Source organism: Tachypleus tridentatus, chromosome 3, assembly GCF_004210375.1.
Source record: "Tachypleus tridentatus isolate NWPU-2018 chromosome 3, ASM421037v1, whole genome shotgun sequence".
Taxonomy (NCBI): domain Eukaryota; kingdom Metazoa; phylum Arthropoda; class Merostomata; order Xiphosura; family Limulidae; genus Tachypleus; species Tachypleus tridentatus.
In genome coordinates this window covers 49,813,790-49,838,910 of record NC_134827.1, presented here as the reverse complement: position 1 = coordinate 49,838,910, position 25,121 = coordinate 49,813,790, and the positions used below count along the sequence as shown (strand labels likewise).

The window sequence follows — 25,121 nt, the reverse complement described above, 5'->3', positions numbered from 1 at the left end:
ACAGAAGGAAGCACCAGACAATAACAGGTAGACAAGACAGAAGGAAGCAACCAGACAATAACAGATAGATAAGAAAGAAGGAAGCAACCAGACAATAACAAGACAGAAGGAAGCTAACCAGACAATAACAGGTAGACAAGATAGAAGGAAGCAACCAGACAATAGCAGGTAGACAAGACAGAAGGAAGCACGACAGCACAACAAGACAGAAGAAAGCACCAGACAATAACAGGTAGACAAGACAGAAGGAAGCCAGACAATAACAGGTAGACAAGACAGAAGGAAGCACCAGACAATAACAGGTAGACAAGACAGAAGGAAGCACCAGACAATAACAGGTAAACAAGACAGAAGGAAGCCAGACAATAACAGGTAGACAAGACAGAAGGAAGCACCAGACAATAACAGGTAGACAAGACAGAAGGAAGCACCAGACAATAACAGGTAGACAAGACAGAAGGAAGCACCAGACAATAACAGGTAGACAAGACACAGAAGCACCAGACAATAACAGGTAGACAAGACAGAAGGAAGCACCAGACAATAACAGGTAGACAAGACAGAAGGAAGCCACGTCAGGCTATCTGCTGAGCTCACCGAGGGGAACAAGACAGAAGGAAGCACCAGACAATAACAGGTAGACAAGACAGAAGGAAGCACCAGACAATAACAGGTAAACAGGACAGAAGGAAGCACCAGACAATAGCAGGTAAACAAGACAGAAGGAAGCACCGGAAAATAACAGGTAGACAAGACAGAAGAAAGCACCAGACAATAACAGGTAGACAAGACAGAAGGAAGCACCAGACAATAGCAGGTAGACAAGACAGAAGGAAGCACCAGACAATAACAGGTAGACAAGACAGAAGGAAGCAACCACACAATAACAGGTAGACAAGACAGAAGGAAGCACCGGAAAATAGCAGGTAGACAAGACAGAAGGAAGCTTTTGTTTGTTTGTTTGTTTTCTTATAGCAAAGCCATGTCGGCTACCTGCTGAGCTCACCGAGGGGAACCGAACAGAAGGAAGCACCTGACAATAGCAGGTAGACAAGACAGAAGGAAGCACCAGACAATAACAGGTAGACAAGACAGAAGGAAGCACCAATAATAATAACAGGTAGACAAGACAGAAGGAAGCACTCAGACAATAGCAGGTAGACAAGACAGTAGGGGAAGCACCAGACAAAGCAGGTAAACAAGACAGAAGGAAGCCACCAGACAATAACAGGTAGACAAGACAGAAGGAAGCAACCAGACAATACCAGGTAGACAAGACAGAAGGAAGGACAATAGCAGGTAGACAAGACAGAAGGAAGCACCACACAATAACAGGTAGACAAGACAGAAGGAAGCAACCACACAATAACAAGTAGACAAGACAGAAGGAAGCACCAGACAATAGCAGGTAGACAATACAGAAGGAAGCTTTTGTTTGTTTGTTTGTTTGTTTTGTTATATAAAGCCACGTTGGGCTATCTGCTGAGCTCACCGAGGGAACCAGACAGAAGAAAGCACCAGACAATAACAGGTAGACAAGACAGAAGGAAGCCAGACAATAGCAGGTAGACAAGACAGAAGGAAGCACCAGACAATAGCAGGTAGACAAGACAGAAGGAAGCACCAGACAATACCAGGTAGACAAGACAGAAGGAAGCACCAGACAATAACAGGTAGACAAGAAAGAAGGAAGCACCAGACAATAGCAGGTAGACAAGACAGAAGGAAGCTTTTGTTTGTTTGTTTGTTTGTTTGTTATAGCAAAGTTACGTCGGGCTATCTGCTGAGCTCACCGAGGGGAACCGAACAGAAGGAAGCAATCAGACCAGGGGAACCGAGACAGAAGGAAGCACCAGACAATAGCAGGTAGACAAGACAGAAGGAAGCACCAGACAATAACAGGTAGACAAGACAGAAGGAAGAAGCACCACACAATAACAGGTAGACAAGACAGAAGGAAGCAACCAGACAATAGCAGGTAGACAAGACAGAAGGAAATAACAGGTAAACAAGACAGAAGGAAGCACCAGACAATAACAGGTAGACAAGACAGAAGGAAGCACCAGACAATACCAGGGACAAGACAGAAGGAAGCACCAGACAATACCAGGTAGACAAGACAGAAGGAAGCTTTTGTTTGTTTGTTTGTTTGTTTGTTTGTTTGTTTTGTTATATAGAAGCCACGGTAGACTATCTGCTGAGACAGAGGGGAACCGAACAGAAGGAAGCACAGACAATAGACATTAGAAGACAGAAGGAACCATCAGACAATAACAGGTAGACAAGACAGAAGGAAGCACCAGACAATAACAGGTAGACAAGACAGAAGGAACCATCAGACAATAACAGGTAGACAAGACAGAAGGAAGCACCAGACAATAGCAGGTAGACAAGACAGAAGGAAGCACCAGACAATAACAGGTAGACAAGCCAGAAGGAAGCAACAGACAATAACAGAAGGAAGCAAGACAAGACAATAACAGGTAGACAAGACAGAAGGAAGCACCAGACAATAACAGGTAGACAAGACAGAAGGAAGCACCAGACAATAACAGGTAGACAAGACAGAAGGAAGCCACCAGACAATAACAAGTAGACAAGACAGAAGGAAGCACCAGACAATAACAGGTAGGACAGAAGACACAACAATAACAGACAGAAGGAAGCACCAGACAATAAGACAGAAGGAAGTAGACAATAGCAATTAGACAAGACAGAAGCACCAGGCAATAACAGGTAAACAAGACAGAAGGAAGCAACCAGACAATAGCAGGTAGACAAGACAGAAGGAAGCTTTTGTTTGTTTGTTTGTTTGTTTGTTTGTTTTGTTATAGGAAAGCCACGTTAGGCTATCTGCAGCACAGACAATAGCAAAGGGAACCAGACAGAAGGAAGCAACCAGACAATAACAGGTAGACAAGACAGAAGGAAGCACCAGACAATAACAGGTAGACAAGACAGAAGGAAGCACCAGACAATAACAGGTAGACAAGACAGAAGGAAGCACCAGACAATAACAGGTAGACAAGACAGAAGGAAGCACCAGACAATAACAGGTAGACAAGACAGAAGGAAGCAACCAGACAATAACAGGTAGACAAGACAGAAGGAACACCAGCAGGTAGACAAGACAGAAGGAAACCAGACAATAACAGGTAGACAAGACAGACCAGGAAGGTAGACAAGACAGAGAAAACAATAAACAATAACAGGTAGACAAGACAGAAGGAAGCACCAGACAATAACAGGTAGACAAGACAGAAGGAAGCAACCAGACAATAACAGGTAGACAAGACAGAAGGAAGCCAACCAGACAATAACAGGTAGACAAGACAGAAGAAGCCAACAGACAATAACAGGTGCAAGACAGAAGGAAGCCAACCAGACAACAACAGGTAGACAAGAAAGAAGGAAGCAACCAGACAATAACAGGTAGACAAGACAGAAGGAAGCAACCTGAGACAATAACAGGTAGACAAGACAGAAGAAGAAGAACAATAACCAAGACAATAACAGGTAGACAAGACAGAAGGAAGCACCAGACAATAACAGGTAGACAAGACAGAAGGAAGCACCAGACAATAACAGGTAGACAAGACAGAAGGAAGCACCAGACAATAACAAGGTAGACAGCAACCAGACAACAACAGTAAACAAGACAGAAGGAAGCAACCAGACAATAACAGGTAGACAAGACAGAAGGAAGCACCAGACAATAACAGGTAGACAAGACAGAAGGAAGCAACCAGACAATAGCAGGTAGACAAGACAGAAGGAAGCACCAGACAATAACAACAGGTAGACAAGACAGAAGGAAGCACCATACAATAGCAGGTAGACAAGACAGAAGGAAGCTTTTGTTTGTTTGTTTGTTTTCTTATAGCAAAGCCACGTCGGGCTATCTGCTGAGCTCACCGAGGGGAACCGAACAGAAGGAAGCACCAGACAATAACAGGTAGACAAGACAGAAGGAAGCACCAGACAATAACAGGTAAACAAGACAGAAGGAAGCACCAGACAATAGCAGGTAGACAAGACAGAAGGAAGCACCGGAAAATAACAGGTAGACAAGACAAGCACCAGACAATAACAGGTAGACAAGACAGAAGGAAGGAAGCAACCAGACAATAACAGGTAGACAAGACAGAAGGAAGCACCAGACAATAACAGGTAGACAAGACAGAAGGAAGCACCACACAATAACAGGTAACAAGACAGAAGGAAGAAGACAATAACAGGTAGACAAGACAGAAGGAAGCACCAGACAATAACAGGTAGACAAGACAGAAGGAAGCACCAGACCAGACAAGAAGGAAGCAACCAGACAATAACAGGTAGACAAGAAAGAAGGAAGCACCAGACAATAACAGGTAGACAAGACAGAAGGAAGCAACCAGACAATAGCAGGTAGACAAGACAGAAGGAAGCTCCAGACAATAGCAGGTAGACAAGACAGAAGGAAGCTTTTGTTTGTTTGTTTGTTTGTTTGTTTTGTTATAGCAAAGCCACGTCGGCTATCTGCTGAGCTCACCGAGGGGAACCGAACAGAAGGAAGCACCAGACAATAACAGGTAGACAAGACAGAAGGAAGCATCAGACAATAACAGGTAGACAAGACAGAAGGAAGCAACCAGACAATAACAGGTAGACAAGACAGAAGGAAGCACCAGAGAATAACAGGTAGACAAGACAGAAGGAAGCACCAGACAATAACAGGTAGACAAGACAGAAGGAAGCACCAGACAATAGCAGGTAGACAAGACAGAAGGAAGCTTTTGTTTGTTTGTTTGTTTGTTTTGTTATAGCAAAGCCATTGGGCTATCTGCTGAGGTAGAGGGGAAGACAGAAGGAAGCACCAGACAATAACAGGTAGACAAGACAGAAGGAAGCATCAGACAATAACAGGTAGACAAGACAGAAGGAAGCACCAGACAATAGCAGGTAGACAAGACAGAAGGAAGCACCAGAGAATAACAGGTAGACAAGACAGAAGGAAGCACCAGACAACAACAGGTAGACAAGACAGAAGAAGCAAGCAGACAATAGCAGGTAGACAAGAAAGAAGGAAGCCACAACAACAATAGGTAGACAAGACAAGCAACCAGACAATAACACAGACAAGACAGAAGGTAGCAACCACACAATAACAGGTAGACAAGACAGAAGGAAGCTCCACAACAATAGCAGTTAGACAAGACAGAAGGAAGCAACCAGACAATAGCAGGTAGACAAGACAGAAGGAAGCTTTTGTTTGTTTGTTTGTTTGTTTGTTTGTTTTGTTATAGCTAAAGTTTGCCACGCTATCTGCTGAGCTCACCGAGGGGAACCGAACAGAAGAAAGCACCAGACAATAACAGGTAGACAAGACAGAAGGAAGCCACAGACAATAGCAAATAGACAAGACAGAAGGAAGCAACCAGACAATAGCAGGTAGACAAGACAGAAGGAAGCACCAGACAATAACAGGTAGACAAGAAAGAAGGAACCACCAGACAATAACAGGTAGACAAGAAAGAAGGAAGCACCAGACAATAACAGGTGACAAGACAGAAGGAAGCACCAGACAATAGCAGGTAGACAAGACAGAAGGAAGCAACCAGACAATAACAGGTAGACAAGACAGAAGGAAGCAACCAGACAATAACAGGTAGACAAGACAGAAGGAAGCAAGCCAGACAATAACAGATAGATAAGAAAGAAGGAAGCACCAGACAATAACAGGTAGACAAGACAGAAGAAAGCAACCAAACAATAACAGGTAGACAAGACAGAAGGAAGCACCAGACAATAGCAGGTAGACAAGACAGAAGGAAGCAACCAGACAATAACAGGTAAACAAGACAGAAGGAAGCAACCAGACAATAACAGGTAGACAAGACAGAAGGAAGCAACCAGACAATAACAGATAGATAAGAAAGAAGGAAGCAACCAGACAATAACAGGTAGACAAGACAGAAGGAAGCAACCAGACAATAACAGGTAGACAAGATAGAAGGAAGCAACCAGACAATAGCAGGTAGACAAGACAGAAGGAAGCAACCAGACAATAGCAGGTGAGACAAGACAGAAGAAAGCAACCAGACAACAACAGGTAGACAAGACAGAAGGAAGCGCCAGACAATAACAGGTAGACAAGACAGAAGGAAGCACCAGACAATAACAGGTAGACAAGACAGAAGGAAGCACCAGACAATAACAGGTAAACAAGACAGAAGGAAGCGCCAGACAATAACAGGTAGACAAGACAGAAGGAAGCACCAGACAACAACAGGTAGACAAGACCGAAGGAAGCAACCAGACAATAGCAGGTAGACAAGACAGAAGGAAGCACCAGACAATAACAGGTAGACAAGACAGAAGGAAGCAACCATACAATAGCAGGTAGACAAGACAGAAGGAAGCTTTTGTTTGTTTGTTTGTTTTCTTATAGCAAAGCCACGTCGGGCTATCTGCTGAGCTCACCGAGGGGAACCGAACAGAAGGAAGCACCAGACAATAACAGGTAGACAAGACAGAAGGAAGCACCAGACAATAACAGGTAAACAGGACAGAAGGAAGCAACCAGACAATAGCAGGTAAACAAGACAGAAGGAAGCACCGGAAAATAACAGGTAGACAAGACAGAAGAAAGCACCAGACAATAACAGGTAGACAAGACAGAAGGAAGCACCAGACAATAGCAGGTAGACAAGACAGAAGGAAGCACCAGACAATAACAGGTAGACAAGACAGAAGGAAGCAACCACACAATAACAGGTAGACAAGACAGAAGGAAGCACCAGACAATAGCAGGTAAACAAGACAGAAGGAAGCAACCAGACAATAACAGGTAGACAAGACAGAAGGAAGCAACCAGACAATACCAGGTAGACAAGACAGAAGGAAGCAACCAGACAACAACAGGTAGACAAGAAAGAAGGAAGCACCAGACAATAACAGGTAGACAAGACAGAAGGAAGCCCAGACAATAGCAGGTAGACAAGACAGAAGGAAGCTCCAGACAATAGCAGGTAGACAAGACAGAAGGAAGCTTTTGTTTGTTTGTTTGTTTGTTTGTTTTGTTATAGCAAAGCCACGTCGGCTATCTGCTGAGCTCACCGAGGGGAACCGAACAGAAGGAAGCACCAGACAATAACAGGTAGACAAGACAAAAGGAACCATCAGACAATAACAGGTAGACAAGACAGAAGGAAGCACCAGACAATAGCAGGTAGACAAGACAGAAGGAAGCAACCAGACAATAACAGGTAGACAAGAAAGAAGGAAGCACCACACAATAATAGGTAGACAAGACAGAAGGAAGCACCAGACAACAACAGGTAGACAAGACAGAAGGAAGCACCACACAATAACAGGTAGACAAGACAGAAGGAAGCACCAGACAATAGCAGGTAGACAAGACAGAAGGAAGCTTTTGTTTGTTTGTTTGTTTGTTTTGTTATAGCAAAGCCACTGTTGGGCTATCTGCTGAGCTCACCGAGGGGAACCGAACAGAAGGAAGCACCAGACAATAACAGGTAGACAAGACAGAAGGAAGCATCAGACAATAACAGGTAGACAAGACAGAAGGAAGCCAGACAATAGCAGGTAGACAAGACAGAAGGAAGCACCAGAGAATAACAGGTAGACAAGACAGAAGGAAGCAACCAGACAATAACAGGTAGACAAGACAGAAGGAAGCACCAGACAATAGCAGGTAGACAAGACAGAAGGAACCATCAGACAATAACAGGTAGACAAGACAGAAGGAAGCACCAGACAATAGCAGGTAGACAAGACAGAAGGAAGCATCAGACAATAACAGGTAGACAAGAAAGAAGGAAGCACCACACACAATAATAGGTAGACAAGACAGAAGGAAGCACCAGACAACAACAGGTAGACAAGACAGAAGGTAGCAACCACACAATAACAGGTAGACAAGACAGAAGGAAGCTCCACACAATAGCAGGTAGACAAGACAGAAGGAAGCACCAGACAATAGCAGGTAGACAAGACAGAAGGAAGCTTTTGTTTGTTTGTTTGTTTTGTTATAGCAAAGCCACGTTGGGCTATCTGCTGAGCTCACCGAGGGGAACCGAACAGAAGGAAGCACCAGACAATAACAGGTAGACAAGACAGAAGGAAGCATCAGACAATAACAGGTAGACAAGACAGAAGGAAGCACCAGACAATAACAGGTAGACAAGAAAGAAGGAAGCACCACACAATAACAGGTAGACAAGACAGAAGGAAGCAACCAGACAATAACAGGTAGATAAGACAGAAGGAAGCACCAGACAATAGCAGGTAAACAAGAAAGAAGGAAGCACCAGACAATAACAGGTAGACAAGACAGAAGGAAGCACCAGACAATAGCAGGTAGACAAGACAGAAGGAAGCACCAGACAATAACAGGTAGACAAGAAAGAAGGAAGCAACCAGACAATAACAGGTAGACAAGACAGAAGGAAGCAACCTGACAATAGCAGGTAGACAAGACAGAAGGAAGCTTTTGTTTGTTTGTTTGTTTTGTTATAGCAAAGCCACGTTGGGCTATCTGCTGAGCTCACCGAGGGGAACCGAACAGAAGGAAGCACCAGACAATAACAGGTAGACAAGACAGAAGGAAGCATCAGACAATAACAGGTAGACAAGACAGAAGGAAGCAACCAGACAATAGCAGGTAGACAAGACAGAAGGAAGCAACCAGAGAATAACAGGTAGACAAGACAGAAGGAAGCAACCAGACAACAACAGGTAGACAAGAAAGAAGGAAGCACCACACAACAACAGGTAGACAAGACAGAAGGAAGCAACCAGACAATAACAGGTAGATAAGACAGAAGGAAGCAACCAGACAATAGCAGGTAAACAAGAAAGAAGGAAGCAACCAGACAACAACAGGTAGACAAGACAGAAGGAAGCACCAGACAATAGCAGGTAGACAAGACAGAAGGAAGCACCAGACAATAACAGGTAGACAAGAAAGAAGGAAGCACCAGACAATAACAGGTAGACAAGACAGAAGGAAGCAACCAGACAATAGCAGGTAGACAAGACAGAAGGAAGCAACCAGACAATAACAGGTAGACAAGACAGAAGGAAGCACCAGACAATAACAGGTAGACAAGACAGAAGGAAGCCAACCAGACAATAACAGGTAGACAAGACAGAAGGAAGCACCAGACAATAACAGGTAGAGAAGAAAGAAGGAAGCACCAGACAATAGCAGGTAGACAAGACATAAAGTAAATATAGCGATTTAATATCACATTATACAAGATCAGTCAATTGGATAACGTCAAACTTTACTTTGGAAACTCAGAAAACCTTCTCAGATCCAGAATGATCAAGGACCCTGGTCAGTTTCTTTAGTGTTACGACGAGTCTCAACCTTAATGTGTTCATACAAACCAGATCACACTTTACAAGTTTTATTAACCATAAAGATGTCCTACCTCATCACTGTAGAACAATTCTACAAAGTGATCCAGAACCAAACAGTTCTGAAATAAATTCGAACCATTTACTGTGGTTCGAATCTCTTCTTGCATCTATTTCTTTAATAGTGATAAAACGAAATTACGACGCTTATGTTTAAGCCATTAAACTATTTAAAATGTTTCCCGCTGATATAGCGGTAAACTACGGATTTACAGTGTTAAAATTAGGGTTCGATTCCCCTCGGTGGACATATCAGATAGCAAAACGTGGCTTTGCTATAAGAAAACACAATTTATATAAAAGTATAAAACCGGTTATACATAAAATGTAGGACGTTCTAGAACTTTGTACACGAGAAGGGATCACGACCTGTAGATAATATCGTGGATATGTAAAAACGTATAATTTATAATCTCCGTCACACCAAGCATGCTCGCCTTTTCAGCCGTGGGGCGTTATAATGTGACGGTCAATTTCACTATTCATTGATAAAAGAGTAGCCCAATAGTTGGCAGTGGATGGTGATGACTAGCTGTCTTCCCTCTAGTCTTACACTGCTAAATTAGGGACGGCTAGCGCAGATAGCCCTCGAGTAGCTTTGTGCGAAATTCAAAACAAACCACAAAATAATTTATAATTTGCTAACAAAATTTATGAATTTCATACCGGCTTATCAGAGATCCATAAGTGTGATGGCTTAGGATGTTCGGCTTGCCTTTCAGCTATGGGTATGTTATAATGTTACGATCAATCTCACTATTCGTCAGTAAAGAGTACCCTAAGAGTTGGCTGTTGGTGGTGTGTACAAGTTTTCTTCCCTCTAACCCCTCTATTCTGAGGTATGAATGGCTGACGCAGATAGCCCTAAAGTAGCCATGCGTGAAAATATGACGGACATACAAGTCCACCTAAGTCTGTTATTTATACTCAAGTTAACGTTAGATCTCTACCTTTAAGTTACTCTCAGTAATTTGAAAATGATGACGTTGTTTTATTTATGCTCAAACGTCCTGATGACGTCAGCTTGACCTTTTATACAGATTATTCCGGGCTTATACGTGGAAACTTCCGGGACTCCAAAGACGAGAACCAGCTTGTGGCCAATAACATCACCCACGTCCTGTCCATCCACGACAATGCTAAGGCTATTCATAAGGTCAGATTTCTGTTGTTTTTTGACGACCACCTAATCGTAACTTAACAATTTCTAAACTGGAATACTTCTAAGCATTTAACTGAATGTTAAAAAAATGAATTAGAAAACGGAGTTGTATCATTTGTCTTATAGCTAGGCTAGCTGCTCTATCCACCGCGGGAATCGAACCCCTAACTTTGGCGTTGTAAATCCGTAGACTTACCTTTGTCAGTAACAGTAGTGTAAATACGCATATTCTATTTCATTGTATGCGATACTGAGTTGTAGTTTCATTTGCAAAAAACAAATAAAAAATCCGGTAAAATAGACCCGGCATGGCCAGGTGGTTAAGACATTCGACTCGAAATCTGAGGGTCGCGGGTTCGAATCCCCGTCACACCAAACATGCTCGGCTTTTCAGCCTTGCAGGTTATAAAGTGACGGTCAAGCTCACTATTCGTTGATAAAAAAAAAAGTAGCCTGAGAGTTGGCGATGACTAGTTGCTAAATCAGAGATGGCTAGCGCAGATAGCTCTCGTGTAGCTTTGCACGAAATTCAAAACAAAACCAATCAGGTAAGATAAACATCGCTGTAATTTTTTAATGTAAAACCTGTAATACTCCAAACTGAATGATATAAATAAGATTACTATAATTAAAGATGAATAGATACCACAGTGAACAAAAAATTCATTGATCAGAAAATATTTGTTTGTCTGTGTTCCTCACTCACATAAAAATGTTGATTGGACACTTTAAGTTACAGCAGCCATCTTTACTCTGTTACAGTGGGTAACAACGTAATTTTAACCTACAGGTGGGAATTCTAATAAATCCATATTAGTCACTTGTCCATCAACCAGGATTTGACAGTTAATGTTGCTAATACGTTAATATACTAGTAACGGATGTTGTGGTTTCAAGTAACCAAGTCGGACTCCACAAACTGATGTGGTTACAGAAAAGAATTCTAAATAAACGGAGTTCAATAACTGGAGTGATGGTCACTACAGCTTGGACATTGGAGTAAAGATAAATTGAGCCCATTTGAGTCAGGATAAACAGTAGATTACATTAGAGAGAACTGAAATTGGAGTCAAGTGGCAGAGAAATAAAAGAGAACAGGTGCAAATAACACAGTGACATTTTCACCAGTTGTTGTGAAGGTTTGATCCAGTGAGAGACACATAAACGTTGGAAAATATATTTGTTAACAACAAGGAAAAGAAAGCAAAGAATAAAATTATATTTTACCGTTTGTCCCAATGGCTGTGCGTTATAAGAGTGGCGGTCAAATCTCATTATTTGGTTGGACAAGAGTATCCTTAAAGATGGCGCTTAATGGTGTCGATTAGTTGTTTATCAGTTCAAAATTAACAATGTAAAGTGCAGATAGCCCTCGTGTAGCTTAGCAATAAAGAAACAAAAATTTAAAAATAAAAAAGATTCATATATTTTAAATGGATTAATCCGATATAAATCGATTAATTACTAATTATTACTTTAGCACCAATATAAGACAATATGTAACTACTGGGTTCCTTCCTGATCTCTGCTTAATAATAGATTTCGGCTACATGCTCGCAAAAGTCACGGCGACTTTTGACAAAATTTAAATGTTTTTAGCAGTTATTTTTCAAACCGTGTGACTGCCTCTCTAAACTTACCCTAAATCCAATGGCCGTACTAAATTTGGAGCTATAAAACATCACGACACAAAATATATACAGGCAGATGTCACGTGATTTGATACCTATACAAATAACGCTTTAAAGAGGGGTACTGCACTTTGGACAACAGCACCTTAATATCCCCCCCTATTTATTGATGAAGGGGATATCTTAACATCTTCCTGATGAAGATTCCTGTTGTTTTTTGTTTTTATAACAATACGCATCTTCTACACTCATATTCGGAAGAAACTTACCTGACAAGCAAAAGACAATACTATTTATAAATGCTTAGCAACGAGCCATGTTTAAAAATAGAACCAGAATGTCGTAGGTTTGTCGCTTTCGTATCGGAGGGCTTGCTACATTATGTGCGTCTTGTAGGTGTTTGTTTTATATAGGATGTCCAGTATATTTCCTGCTCTTCCAGTCATCTGTCTTTAAGGAGTTGTTAGAGATGGATGATGGATGATGTAAACATCATCAGCCCTGAATTTCCAGCATGACCAAGACTCGTAATCTGAGGATCACGGGTTCGAATCTCCATCATATTAAACGTGCTCACCTTTTCAGCTGCGGAAGCGTTATAATGTGACAGTCAATCCCATTATTCGTTGGTAAAAGAGTAGTCCAAGAGTTGGCGGTGGATGGTGATGACCAGCTGCCTTTCCTCTAGTCTTACACTGATAAATTAGAGACGGCTAGCGCAGATAGCCCTTGTGCAGCTTTGCGCGAAATTCGGAAACAGCCCAACCGACATTGTTAAAAAAACAGAAACTGAAGAAATGAACAGTAATGCCAGGTTGGGAGAAAATTAAAATAATGAAATTATTTTAGTAGAACTTTTTCCAACCGGACAAATAGTTTTCGACATGTAATAATTTTAGCATATTTTAATATATGAAAACGTCTCCGCCTAGTGGCTTAATGATAACCTTGAAAGCTTATAACGCGAAATTCGGGGATTCTATACCTGTTATGGGCACGACATAAATAAACCACTGTGTGATTATTAAAACTTGAATATTATATCGTAATTTACCATCTTATTCATACTATATTTTAATATTGAAGTTATTATTTAAACAGCTGGTCGTTTTAGCCACTCGCAATCTGAGGGTCGAGAGTTCGAATCCATGTCTCATCAAACATCTTCGTCTTTTCAGCCATGGGGTATTATATGTGACGGCCAACCCCACTATTCCTTAGTTAAAGAATAGCCCAAGAGTTGGCGATGGATGGTGACGACCAGCTGGCTTCCCTCTGGTGGTTAACAGTGAAATATAAAAACAAACTGAAAGTTGATATTAAAACAACAGAACAACGTTTAATCTTATTAATTACTAGCAAATTGTTTGAATCAGCGCTTGTGCTGCCATATTAGAATAATAATTTAAAAATCAAACCCGTAGACAAGGAGGGTACTATGTTTCCCAAATTTGTGGTTAACTTAGGATGAAACGTACGGAACAAAGTAACGCCCCTGTGGTTAGCTTAGGATGGAACGTTCGGAACAAAGTAACGCCCCTGTGGTTAACTTAGGATGGAACGTTCAGAACAAAGTAACGCCCCTGTGGTTAACTTAGGATGGAACGTTCGGAACAAAGTGACGCCCTCTGTGGTTAACTAAGGATGGAACGTTTGGAACAAAGTAACACCCCTGTAGTTAACTAAGGATGGAACGTTCGGAACAAAGTAACGCCCTCTGTGGTTAACTAAGGATGGAACGTTCAGAACAAAGTAACGCCCTCTGTGGTTAACTAAGGATGGAACGTTCAGAACAAAGTAACGCCCCTGTGGTTAACTTAGGATGGAACGTTCGGAACAAAGTGACGCCCTCTGTGGTTAACTAAGGATGGAACGTTCGGAACAAAGTAACATCCCCTGTAGTTAACTAAGGATGGAACGTTCGGAACAAAGTAACGCCCTCTGTGGTTAACTAAGGATGGAACGTTCAGAACAAAGTAACGCCCCTGTGGTTAACTTAAGATGGAACGTTTGGAACAACGTAACGCCCTGTGGTTAACTTAGGATGGAACGTTCGGAACAAAGTAACGCTCCCTGTGGTTAACGTTCAGAACAAAGTAACGCCCCTATTTTATTATCAAAGTTTCCGATTTATCCATAACCGAAATGAAGTGACCTTTATGCGTATGTTGGCAAGTAGGCACGAGGCGCCAAAGTTATCTTATTATCACCTCAGACCAGTGAAACAAGTTTAGACAATAGTATGTTTCAAGTACCAAGTTTCTAAATACAAAACATTAATGTTTTACGTATTAAGTAACTTTATCACCTGCAGTAACAACGAAAATTTCAAATCGCAGCTGAATGATTTACTCTTGTCCTACAATCGCCTGAGTGAGTGACTATATGGCTTGGTCGTTAGTCGGCGCTCTACACGTAATCTGAGGATTGTGGGTTCGAATCCCCATCACTGCACATATAGCCATAAGGGCACTATAATGTGACAGTCAATCACGTTATTTGTCAGTACAAGACTTGGTGGTGGGTAGTGCTTACCAGTTTCGCTCTGGTCTTTCACTGCTAAATTTAGGGACGTCTGGTACGGATAGCTGTAATGTAGCTTTGCGCGAAATTCGAAATAAATCAAGTGACCACACGAGCCGGACTTCCGTAACCGATTCTGTCGACCACATCCTCACCTCTGAAGTCTTAAAGCTTATAATGCTAAAACTCGGGTTTCGATACCGTGCTGAGCACAGCACAGATGGCCCATTGTGTAGTTAGTTTTATTAACAAAACAAACAAAGAAGTGCTTGAGATTGATCGAAAACACGTTATTGTTCATGAATTTGATAAATTAAAATTTTATCTTCTATATTACAAAGAATTTTATAATATAATTAATACAGACTAGCTAACAGTACAATTCTATTGATTCTGTTTGTAACTTCTAACGACGTAACTTGATTCTGATCAATATTTAACAATGTTGCTTTTATTCAACGTGAAACTCAACAGCTGTTGTTCCTGGTACATCAACATTATTCCAGCACGTGCTTCTAACTGAGAAACATTTTGTATTTAATTATACTGTTACGAAAGCCCGTTGACAACCTGGGAACTTCTATTGTGGAAGCAGTTAGTGTTAACGTTGCTAACAGAGGTCGCTTCAGCTATTATTAAAATGACGGTTTTCGAATCCAGTCCAAATGTGTGTTTGTGTGCTTTCTTTCAGCAAAGTCACATTAGGCTATCTGCTGAGCCGACCGAAGGGAATCGAACTCCTGATTTTAGCGTTGTAAATCCGTAGACTTACCGCTGTATGTGCGGGGAGACCAGTCCAAATGTTCTGGTCATAACGAAAGACCGATAATTATAAATCCGTATCACTTGTTCACCCGAGCAAGAATGAAATATCTTATACCAAAGCGATTGTCGTTACTTAGTGAAAATATCGATTGGTTAGAAATGTTTCCTTAACTTGTAGTTCTACAAAACATTCGTCAAAATAATTTCAATACAATGGTTGAATACAACTTGTACACAGACCCAGTTGAACTTCTGAACGACAGAACACGTGAAAAGTGATGACGCATACCTTTAAAGAATATTTGTAAGTAATCGTAAAGTATTTAATCTCTTATCCAACTATTTGTAAGTAAAATATTTAATCTTCCTCTTATCCAACTATTTGTAAGTAAAGTATTTAATCTTCCTCTTATCCAACTATTTGTAAGTAAAGTATTTAATCTTTCTCTTATCCAACTATTTCTAAGTAAAGTATTTAATCTTTCTCTTATCCAACTATTTGTAAGTAAAGTATTTAATCTCTTATCCAACTATTTGTAAGTAAAGTATTTAATCTTTCTCTTATCCAACTATTTGTAAGTAAAGTATTTAATCTTTCTCTTATCCAACTATTTGTAAGTAAAGTATTTAATCTTCCTCTTATCCAACTATTTGTAAGTAAAGTATTTAATCTTTCTCTTATCCAACTATTTGTAAGTAAAGTATTTAATCTCTTATCCAATTATTTGTAAGTAAAGTATTTAATCTTTCTCTTATCTAACTATTTGTAAGTAAAGTATTTAATCTTCCTCTTATCCAACTATTTGTAAGTAAAGTATTTAATCTTTCTCTTATCCAACTATTTGTAAGTAAAGTATTTAATCTCTTATCCAACTATTTGTAAGTAAAGTATTTAATCTTTCTCTTATCTAACTATTTGTAAGTAAAGTATTTAATCTTTCTCTTATCCAACTATTTGTAAGTAAAGTATTTAATCTTTCTCTTATCCAACTATTTGTAAGTAAAGTATTTAATCTCTTATCCAACTATTTGTAAGTAAAGTATTTAATTTTTCTCTTATCCAACTATTTGTAAGTAAAGTATTTAATCTTCCTCTTATCCAACTATTTGTAAGTAAAGTATTTAATCTTTCTCTTATCCAACTATTTGTAAGTAAAGTATTTAATCTTCTTCTTATGCAACTATTTGTAAGTAAAGTATTTAATCTTTCTCTTATCCAACTATTTGTAAGTAAAGTATTTAATCTCTTATCCAACTATTTCTAAGTAAGTATTTAATCTCTTATCCAACTATGTGTAAGTAAAGTATTTAATCTTTCTCTTATCCAACTTTCAACCTTAGGGATCCTGGGGTGGATGGAGGTAAAAAATGACTATATGTTGCACAACATCACGTGCTACACAATAACTATATGTGGCACAACATTGCGTGCTACACAATGACTATATGTGGCTCAACATCGCGTGCTGCACAATAAATATATGTGGCACAACATCGCGTGCTACACAATAAATATATGTGGCACAACATCGCGTGCTACACAATGACTATATGTGGCACAACATCACGTGCTGCACAATAACTATATGTGGCACAACATTGCGTGCTACACAATGACTATATGTGGCTCAACATCGCGTGCTGCACAATGACTATATGTGGTTTAACATCGCGTGCTGCACAATGACTATATGTGGCACAACATCACGTGCTGCACAATAACTATATGTGGCACAACATCGTCTGCTAATCATTGACTATATGTGGCACAATATCACGTGCTACACATTGACTATATGTTGAACAACATCACGTGCTACACAATAACTATATGTGGCACAACATCGCGTGCTACACAATGACTATATGTGGCTCAACATCGCGTGCTGCACAATGACTATATGTGGTTTAACATCGCGTGCTGCACAATGACTATATGTGGCACAACATCACGTGCTGCACAATAACTATATGTGGCACAACATCGTTTGCTAATCATTGACTATATGTGGCACAACATCACGTGCTACACAATGACTATATGTGGCTCAACATCGCGTGCTGCACAATGACTATATGTGGCACAACATCGCGTGCTGCACAATAACTATATGTGGCTCAACATCGCCTGCTAATCATTGACTATATGTGGCACAACATCACGTGCTACACATTGATTATATGTGGCACAACATCGCGTGCTACACAATGACTATATGTGGCACAACATCGCGTGCTACACAATGACTATATGTGGCACAACGTCACGTGCTACACAATGACTATATATGTGGCACAACGTCACGTGCTGCACAATAACTATATGTGGCACAACTTCGCCTGCTACACAATGACTATATGTGGCACAACATCGCGTGCTACACAATGACTATATGTGGCACAACGTCACGTGCTACACAATGACTATATGTGGCACAACATCACGTGCTGCACAATAACTATATGTGGTACAACATCGCGTGCTACAAAATGACAATATGTGGTACAACATAGCGTGCTACACAATAACTATATATGTGGCACAACATCGTTTGCTAATCATTGACTATATGTGGCACAACATCACGTGCTACACAATGACTATATGTGGCTCAACATCGCGTGCTGCACAATGACTATATGTGGCACAACATCGCGTGCTGCACAATAACTATATGTGGCTCAACATCGCCTGCTAATCATTGACTATATGTGGCACAACATCACGTGCTACACATTGATTATATGTGGCACAACATCGCGTGCTACACAATGACTATATGTGGCACAACATCGCGTGCTACACAATGACTATATGTCGCACAACGTCACGTGCTACACAATGACTATATGTGGCACAACGTCACGTGCTACACAATGACTATATGTGGCACAACGTCACGTGCTGCACAATAACTATATGTGGCACAACTTCGCCTGCTACACAATGACTATATGTGGCACAACATCGCGTGCTACACAATGACTATATGTGGCACAACGTCACGTGCTACACAATGACTATATGTGGCACAACATCACGTGCTGCACAATAACTATATGTGGTACAACATCGCGTGCTACAAAATGACAATATGTGGTACAACATAGCGTGCTGCTACACAATGACTATATGTGGCACAACATCACGTGCTACACATTGACTATATGTGGCTCAACATCGCTTGCTGCACAATGACTATATGTGGCACAACATCGCGTGCTGCACAATAACTATATGTGGCTCAACATTGCCTGCTAATCATTGACTATATGTGGCACAACATCACGTGCTACACATTGATTATATGTGGCACAACATCGCGTGCTACACAATGACTATATGTGGCACAACATCGCGTGCTACACAATGACTATATGTGGCACAACGTCACGTGCTACACAATGACTATATGTGGCACAACGTCACGTGCTGCACAATAACTATATGTGGCACAACATCGCCTGCTACACAATGACTATATGTGGCACAACATCGCCTGCTACACATCCACTATATGTGGCACAACATCGTGTGCTACACAATGACTATATGTGGCACAACATCACGTGCTGCACAATAACTATATGTGGTACAACATCGCGTGCTACAAAATGACAATATGTGGTACAACATAGCGTGCTACACAATGACTATATGTGGCACAACATCGCGTGCTACAAAATGACAATATGTGGCACAACATCACGTGCTACACATTGACTATATGTGGTACAAGATAGCGTGCTACACAATGACTATATGTGGCACAAGATAGCGTGCTACACAATGACTATATGTGGCACAACATCGCGTGCTGCACAATAACTATATGTGGCACAACATCACGTGCTGCACAATAACTATATGTGGCACAACATCGCCTGTTACACATTCACTATATGTGGCACAACATCGCGTGTTACACAATGACTATATATGTGGCACAACATCGCCTGCTACACATTGACTATATGTGGCACAACATCGCCTGCTACACATTGACTATATGTGGCACAACATCGCCTGCTACATATTGACCATATGTGGCACAACATCACGTGCTACACAATGACTATATTTGGCACAACATCACGTGCTACACAATGACTATATGTGGCACAACGTCACGTGCTACACAATGACTATATGTGGCACAACATCACATGCTACACAATGACTATATGTGGCACAACATCACGTGCTACACAATGACTATATGTGGCACAACGTCACGTGCTACACAATGACTATATGTGGCACAAGATCGTGTGCTGCACAATGACTATATGTGGCACAACATCGCGTGCTACACAATGACTATATGTGGCACAACGTCACGTGCTACACAATGACTATATGTTTCACAACATCGCGTTCTACACAATGATTATATGTGGCACGACAATACGTGCTACACAATGAGTATATGTGGCACAACATCACATGCTACACAATCACTATATGTGGCACAACATAGCGTGCTAGACAATCACTATATGTTGCACAACATTGCGTGCTACACAATGACTATATGTGGCACAACATCACTTGCTGCACAATGACTAAACAATTAACATTTAAATTCAGTCTCCATGAAAGCGTCAGATGCACTGGCCTACCAACGGACAATTGTGCGACATCACTGTGGGTCAATCCGACTGTATAACCTGTGTGTATGTGACTTCTTTAATTATAATTTTTCATTCGTGATTGGTGTTTAGTTAAGAAGATCCTCCCCAGCTGGGGTGTTCACGAACGTTAGTTTTCTCTTGGCCCTCTTGTGAATATTACGTTTGATTAAAGTGGGTTTTAATAACTCTACTAACAAAGGGGTTTCTGATTAACAGTTCGTGGGTTGTTAATTTCTGGTAGAACTGGTGAAGGTAAAATGGCGAAGTGAAGGATCACAAGTTAGATCCAATTGTAAATCCAATGTGTTGGTTGTAATCATAAAGTCCAACAGCGTAGAATTTGTTGGTTCTAGAAAAACTCACTTTTACAGGACAAACACCGATTATTCTATCTGCATTGTAAGGTAAAGACATGAGATGAATTATATAAACATACACGGAGTTCTTGGTGTGGGAAGATACTGGTTATGTAAACATACACGGAGTTCTTGATGTGTGAAGGTATTGGTTATGTAAACATACACAGTTCTTAGTGTGTGAAGAGATTGGTTACATAAACATACACAGTTCTTGGTGTGTGAAGAGATTGGTTATGTAAACATACACAGTTCTTGGTGTGTGAAGAGATTGGTTATATAAACATACACAGTTCTTAGTGTGTGAAGGGGTTGGTTATATAAACATGCACAGTTCTTGGTGTGTGAAGAGATTGGTTATGTAAACATACACAGTTCTTGGTGTGTGAAGGTATTGGTTATGTAAACATACACAGTTCTTAGTGTGTGAAGAGATTGGTTATATAAACATACACAGTTCTTGGTGTGTGAAGAGATTGGTTATGTAAACATACACAGTTCTTGGTGTGTGAAGAGATTGGTTATGTAAACATACACAGTTCTTGGTGTGTGAAGAGATTGGTTATATAAACATACACAGCTCTTGGTGTGTGAAGAAACTGGTTATATAAACATACACAGTTCTTGGTGTGTGAAGAAACTGGTTATATAAACATACACAGTTCTTGGTGTGTGAAGAGATTGGTTATGTAAACAGAGTTCTTGGTGTGTTAATGTTGTTCTGTGTTTGACTGCGACACCTGTTGTACAGATATATTGTTTTGTGCGGTGCACGTGTGATGAGTTTCTTGTCTTCGCTTCTTTTCTATTTTAGCCAAAGTATTTAATCTGTTTTAACTAAAGGTAATTTGCCTATTTTTGTAAATAGCTAACAACACTGTAATCTGTTTGAAATATTTATTTATGTTACATATAAAGATCCAACAACCACACTACAATAAACAATTGACTCAACTATTCTGCGTCTGTGTGTTTGTTAAAATCCTTTAAGGGCCTCTTTTTAAACCTACCTATCTTTTCGTCCCAATAAGAATGTTCATGTATTTAAAATTGTACCTACGGACCACCCTATACACCAAATACAATATTCCATGACGTGAGCAGCCATTCTTCAACTTAATAATAAACTAAATATTACGGGTGTACTTTACGTTCTCCCACGTATACCAAGTTCTTTCTTTGTTTTTCTTACTTTAGTAAAGTTGGTGATTTGACATTCCGTGTGAGAAGTACATTAAACTGAAATCTCAAGACGTGAATATGTCATTTTATATCAAGTTTAATAACAAAAAAAAATAGATATATTACGTCACGAAACATATTCTCAATCTAAAGATTTCACTGTTTTTTGATTTATATGTATCTTAAAACCTCTATTGACGCCTCACACGTCACGTAACAATTTCTTCAATATTATTATTTAAATAACTAGTAATCTTTGTGTTCTATAATTTTTACAATATACCGCGGACCACCCTATAAACTGAAAATAACTTGTTCCGTGACGGGATATTTTATTTGCTAATGATAGAGAATGCTGACCAGTATACCGATCGCCTGAACAGTGTTAGAGAGCTAGATAAACAATGTTTCCTAATATCCACCTTGTCCAGTGAGAGTTTTTTGTTTTCACAATGAAAGAAACGTTTCTCGGAAGTTCCACAATTACCAGTTAGTCTTGTTATCTTATATTGATCTCATTTTTTGTTTAAAACACATAAGTTAATAAGTAGAGAGAGTTTGAATTTCGTACGAGCCGTCCTAAGTTAGTAGTGTAAGACTAGAGTCATTACTCCCCACAGCCAGCTCTCGGGCTACTTTTTTTACCAAAGAACAGTGGGATGACCGTAACATTATAACGCACTCATAGACTAATAGCTGAAACGGTGAGCATGTTTGGCGATATTGAGATTTGAATTCACGACCCTCGGAACGCGAGTCGAGTGCCATAGCCGCGTGGCCAGACACAGAAACTAGCTGTGAGTTTGCCAGCTCTTGTAATGATTGGTCGATAGATCTGTAGAGAAATAGCACATTTCTTATTGGACAACACCAGCTAATATAATTCGTTCTGTTTATTTTCAAATCTTTTTTTTTTTTTAATTTCGCGCAAAGCTACACGAGGGCTATCTGCGCTAGCCGTCTCTAATTTAGCAGTGTGAGACTAGAGGGAAGGCAGCTAGTCATCACCACCCACCGCCAATAGCGAGATTGACCGTAACGTTATAACGCCCCACGGCTGAAAGGGCGAGCATGTTTGGTACGACCGGGATTCGATCCCGCGACCCTCGGATTACGAGTCGAACGTCTTAACACACTCGTCCATGCCGGGCCTTTCAAGTCCATAAAATATTTAAACATAATACAACGCACTGTTCGCGAGTTAGGGCAGTTGACTTTAACATGTTTACTTGTTTATGTTTTTGTCATTTATACTTTGTAATAACGCATTTGTATTTATACAGGACAAAGAATACTTGTGTATTATAGCATCTGATACGCCGAATCAAAATATAAACCAGTTCTTCTCACGATGCAACGATTTCATCCACAACGCTCGTTTAAATGGAGGTAACGTACTTGTTCACTGGTGAGTAAAGTTGTCGTTAAATCTAAGTAACCACTTCTACTTAGATAAGTATATGTTCACTGGTGAGTAAAGTTGTCATTAAATCTAAGTCACCACTTCTACTTAGATAAGTATATGTTCACTGGTGAGTAAAGTTGTCATTAAATCTAAGTAACCACTTCTACTTAGATAAGTATATGTTCACTGGTGAGTAAAGTTGTCATTAAATCTAAGTAACCACTTCTACTTAGATAAGTATAATACTTAGAAGTACTAATTACCATATCATTCCATAGCCTCCTTAGCGGTAAGTGTACGAGATCAAGACGCTACAAATCTGGTTTCGATACCACCGATGGCCAGAGAGAAGTTGTTTTGTTTTGAATTTCGCACAAAGCTACTCGAGAGTTATCTGTGCTAGCCGTCCTTAATTTAGCAGTGTAAGACTAGAAGGAAGGCAGCTAGTCATCACCACCCACCACCAACTCTTGGGCTACTCTCTTACCAACGAATTGACCGTCGCATTATAACGCCCCACGGCTGAAAGGGCGAGCATGTTTGGTGCGACCGGGAGTGGAACCCGCGACCCTCAAATTAGAGTCGAACGCCTTAACCTACCTGGCCATGCTGGGCCACGTAGAGCAGACAGCCGATTGTGTATGTCTTACTGAATAACAATAAACCCAAAGTTATTTAAATAATTGTGGTGATTGTCTGATAATGTAACACATTTCGACATCTAAACCTGTTGTTGTAGTGGTTATATATAAACAAGGTATTCTGAGAGTAAGTAATACGTTCTTACCGGTAAATTGGAACAAAATGTTTATAAAACGTGTGTCTGGCTGTCTGTAAGTGTACAATTCATTAATAGTTTGAAGTGTAATAAATATATATACATATTAAAACAATTTAACATTATGTTCTACTGTCAGAATGATATGCAAACTATATAATCAGTGTTACCTTATTCATCAAATAACTTCTTATCTTAGTTAACTGTTTTATACACATGATGAGAAATCGGGGAACACAATGTTGTTTTCTGGAATATTCAAAATATGGACGTTCATCTTCACACTTACTGTGTTTCATAAGTAAGTTATTACTTTCTTTGTTATTAATTTCATCAACGACATATGTTTACTGACTTATTTTTTGTGACTGTACTTTTGGGCCGGAATGGCCAAGCGTGTTAAGGCATTCGACTCGTAATCTGAGGGTCGCGGGTTCGCAACTCCGTCGCGTCAAACATGCTCGCCCTTTCAGCCGTGGGGCGTTATAATGTGACGGTCAATCCCACTATTCGTTGGTAAAAGAGTAGCCCAAGAGTTGTCGGTGGCTGGTGATGACTAGCTGACTTCCCTCTAGTCTTATACTGCTAAATTAGGGACGGCTAGCGCAGATAGCCCTCGAGTAGCTTTGTGCGAAATTAAAAACAAACAAACTGTACTTTTATTATTACGATTGTTTGTATTTTGAACTTACTATGTAGATTCAGAACTAACCTAAATATCCTAGGTTGGCAGTATCTCGTGACATTATTGGGTTTACGGCCGAAAATGTCGATAACAATAAAGACACCCAACTGATAAAATAATATATTGATATTTATGGACAACGATGTAACAAAAGGATATTTTATAAGCTCCGCTAATTACTGGGTTCATATTCGTGACTGATGTGATCAAATAGGTTAATATTAACTGATTGAAATTGAGATTTGATCCTTTATTTATTATCACAGCTACATCTCATAAAACTAATACCTCATTTATACCGCACAAAACAACACAACAAGCTATCTGCACTATCCTCCGTTAGGGTTGTAAGCCATTGGTGTTTCGTAGTGTAAATGTATGTATGTAATATTATTTGTAGTCTTGCAGGAGTGTCTCGTAGCGTGACCATTGCCGCAGCTTACGTCATGTCCGTGACCTCACTGAACCACAAGGACGCTCTGAAGTCTGTCCGTGGAGCTAGAAGCATCGCTAATCCCAATTTCGGGTTCCAGAAACAACTACATGACTTTGAACAACGTAGACTGAAAGTGG

The 25,121-nt window shown here is 40.2% G+C and overlaps 1 protein-coding gene across 1 annotated transcript in view; it reads left to right on the top strand.

Moving 5' to 3' along the window:
- LOC143245848 (dual specificity protein phosphatase 22-B-like) overlaps nt 1-25,121 on the top strand; it is a 34,866-nt gene that overhangs the window by 5,056 nt on the left and 4,689 nt on the right. The window contains exons 2-5 of the mRNA XM_076492102.1: nt 9,109-9,214; nt 10,467-10,582; nt 22,964-23,088; nt 24,949-25,120. Of these exons, the coding sequence (XP_076348217.1) occupies nt 9,109-9,214; nt 10,467-10,582; nt 22,964-23,088; nt 24,949-25,120 (519 nt within the window). The remainder of the gene's footprint in view (nt 1-9,108; nt 9,215-10,466; nt 10,583-22,963; nt 23,089-24,948; nt 25,121) is intronic.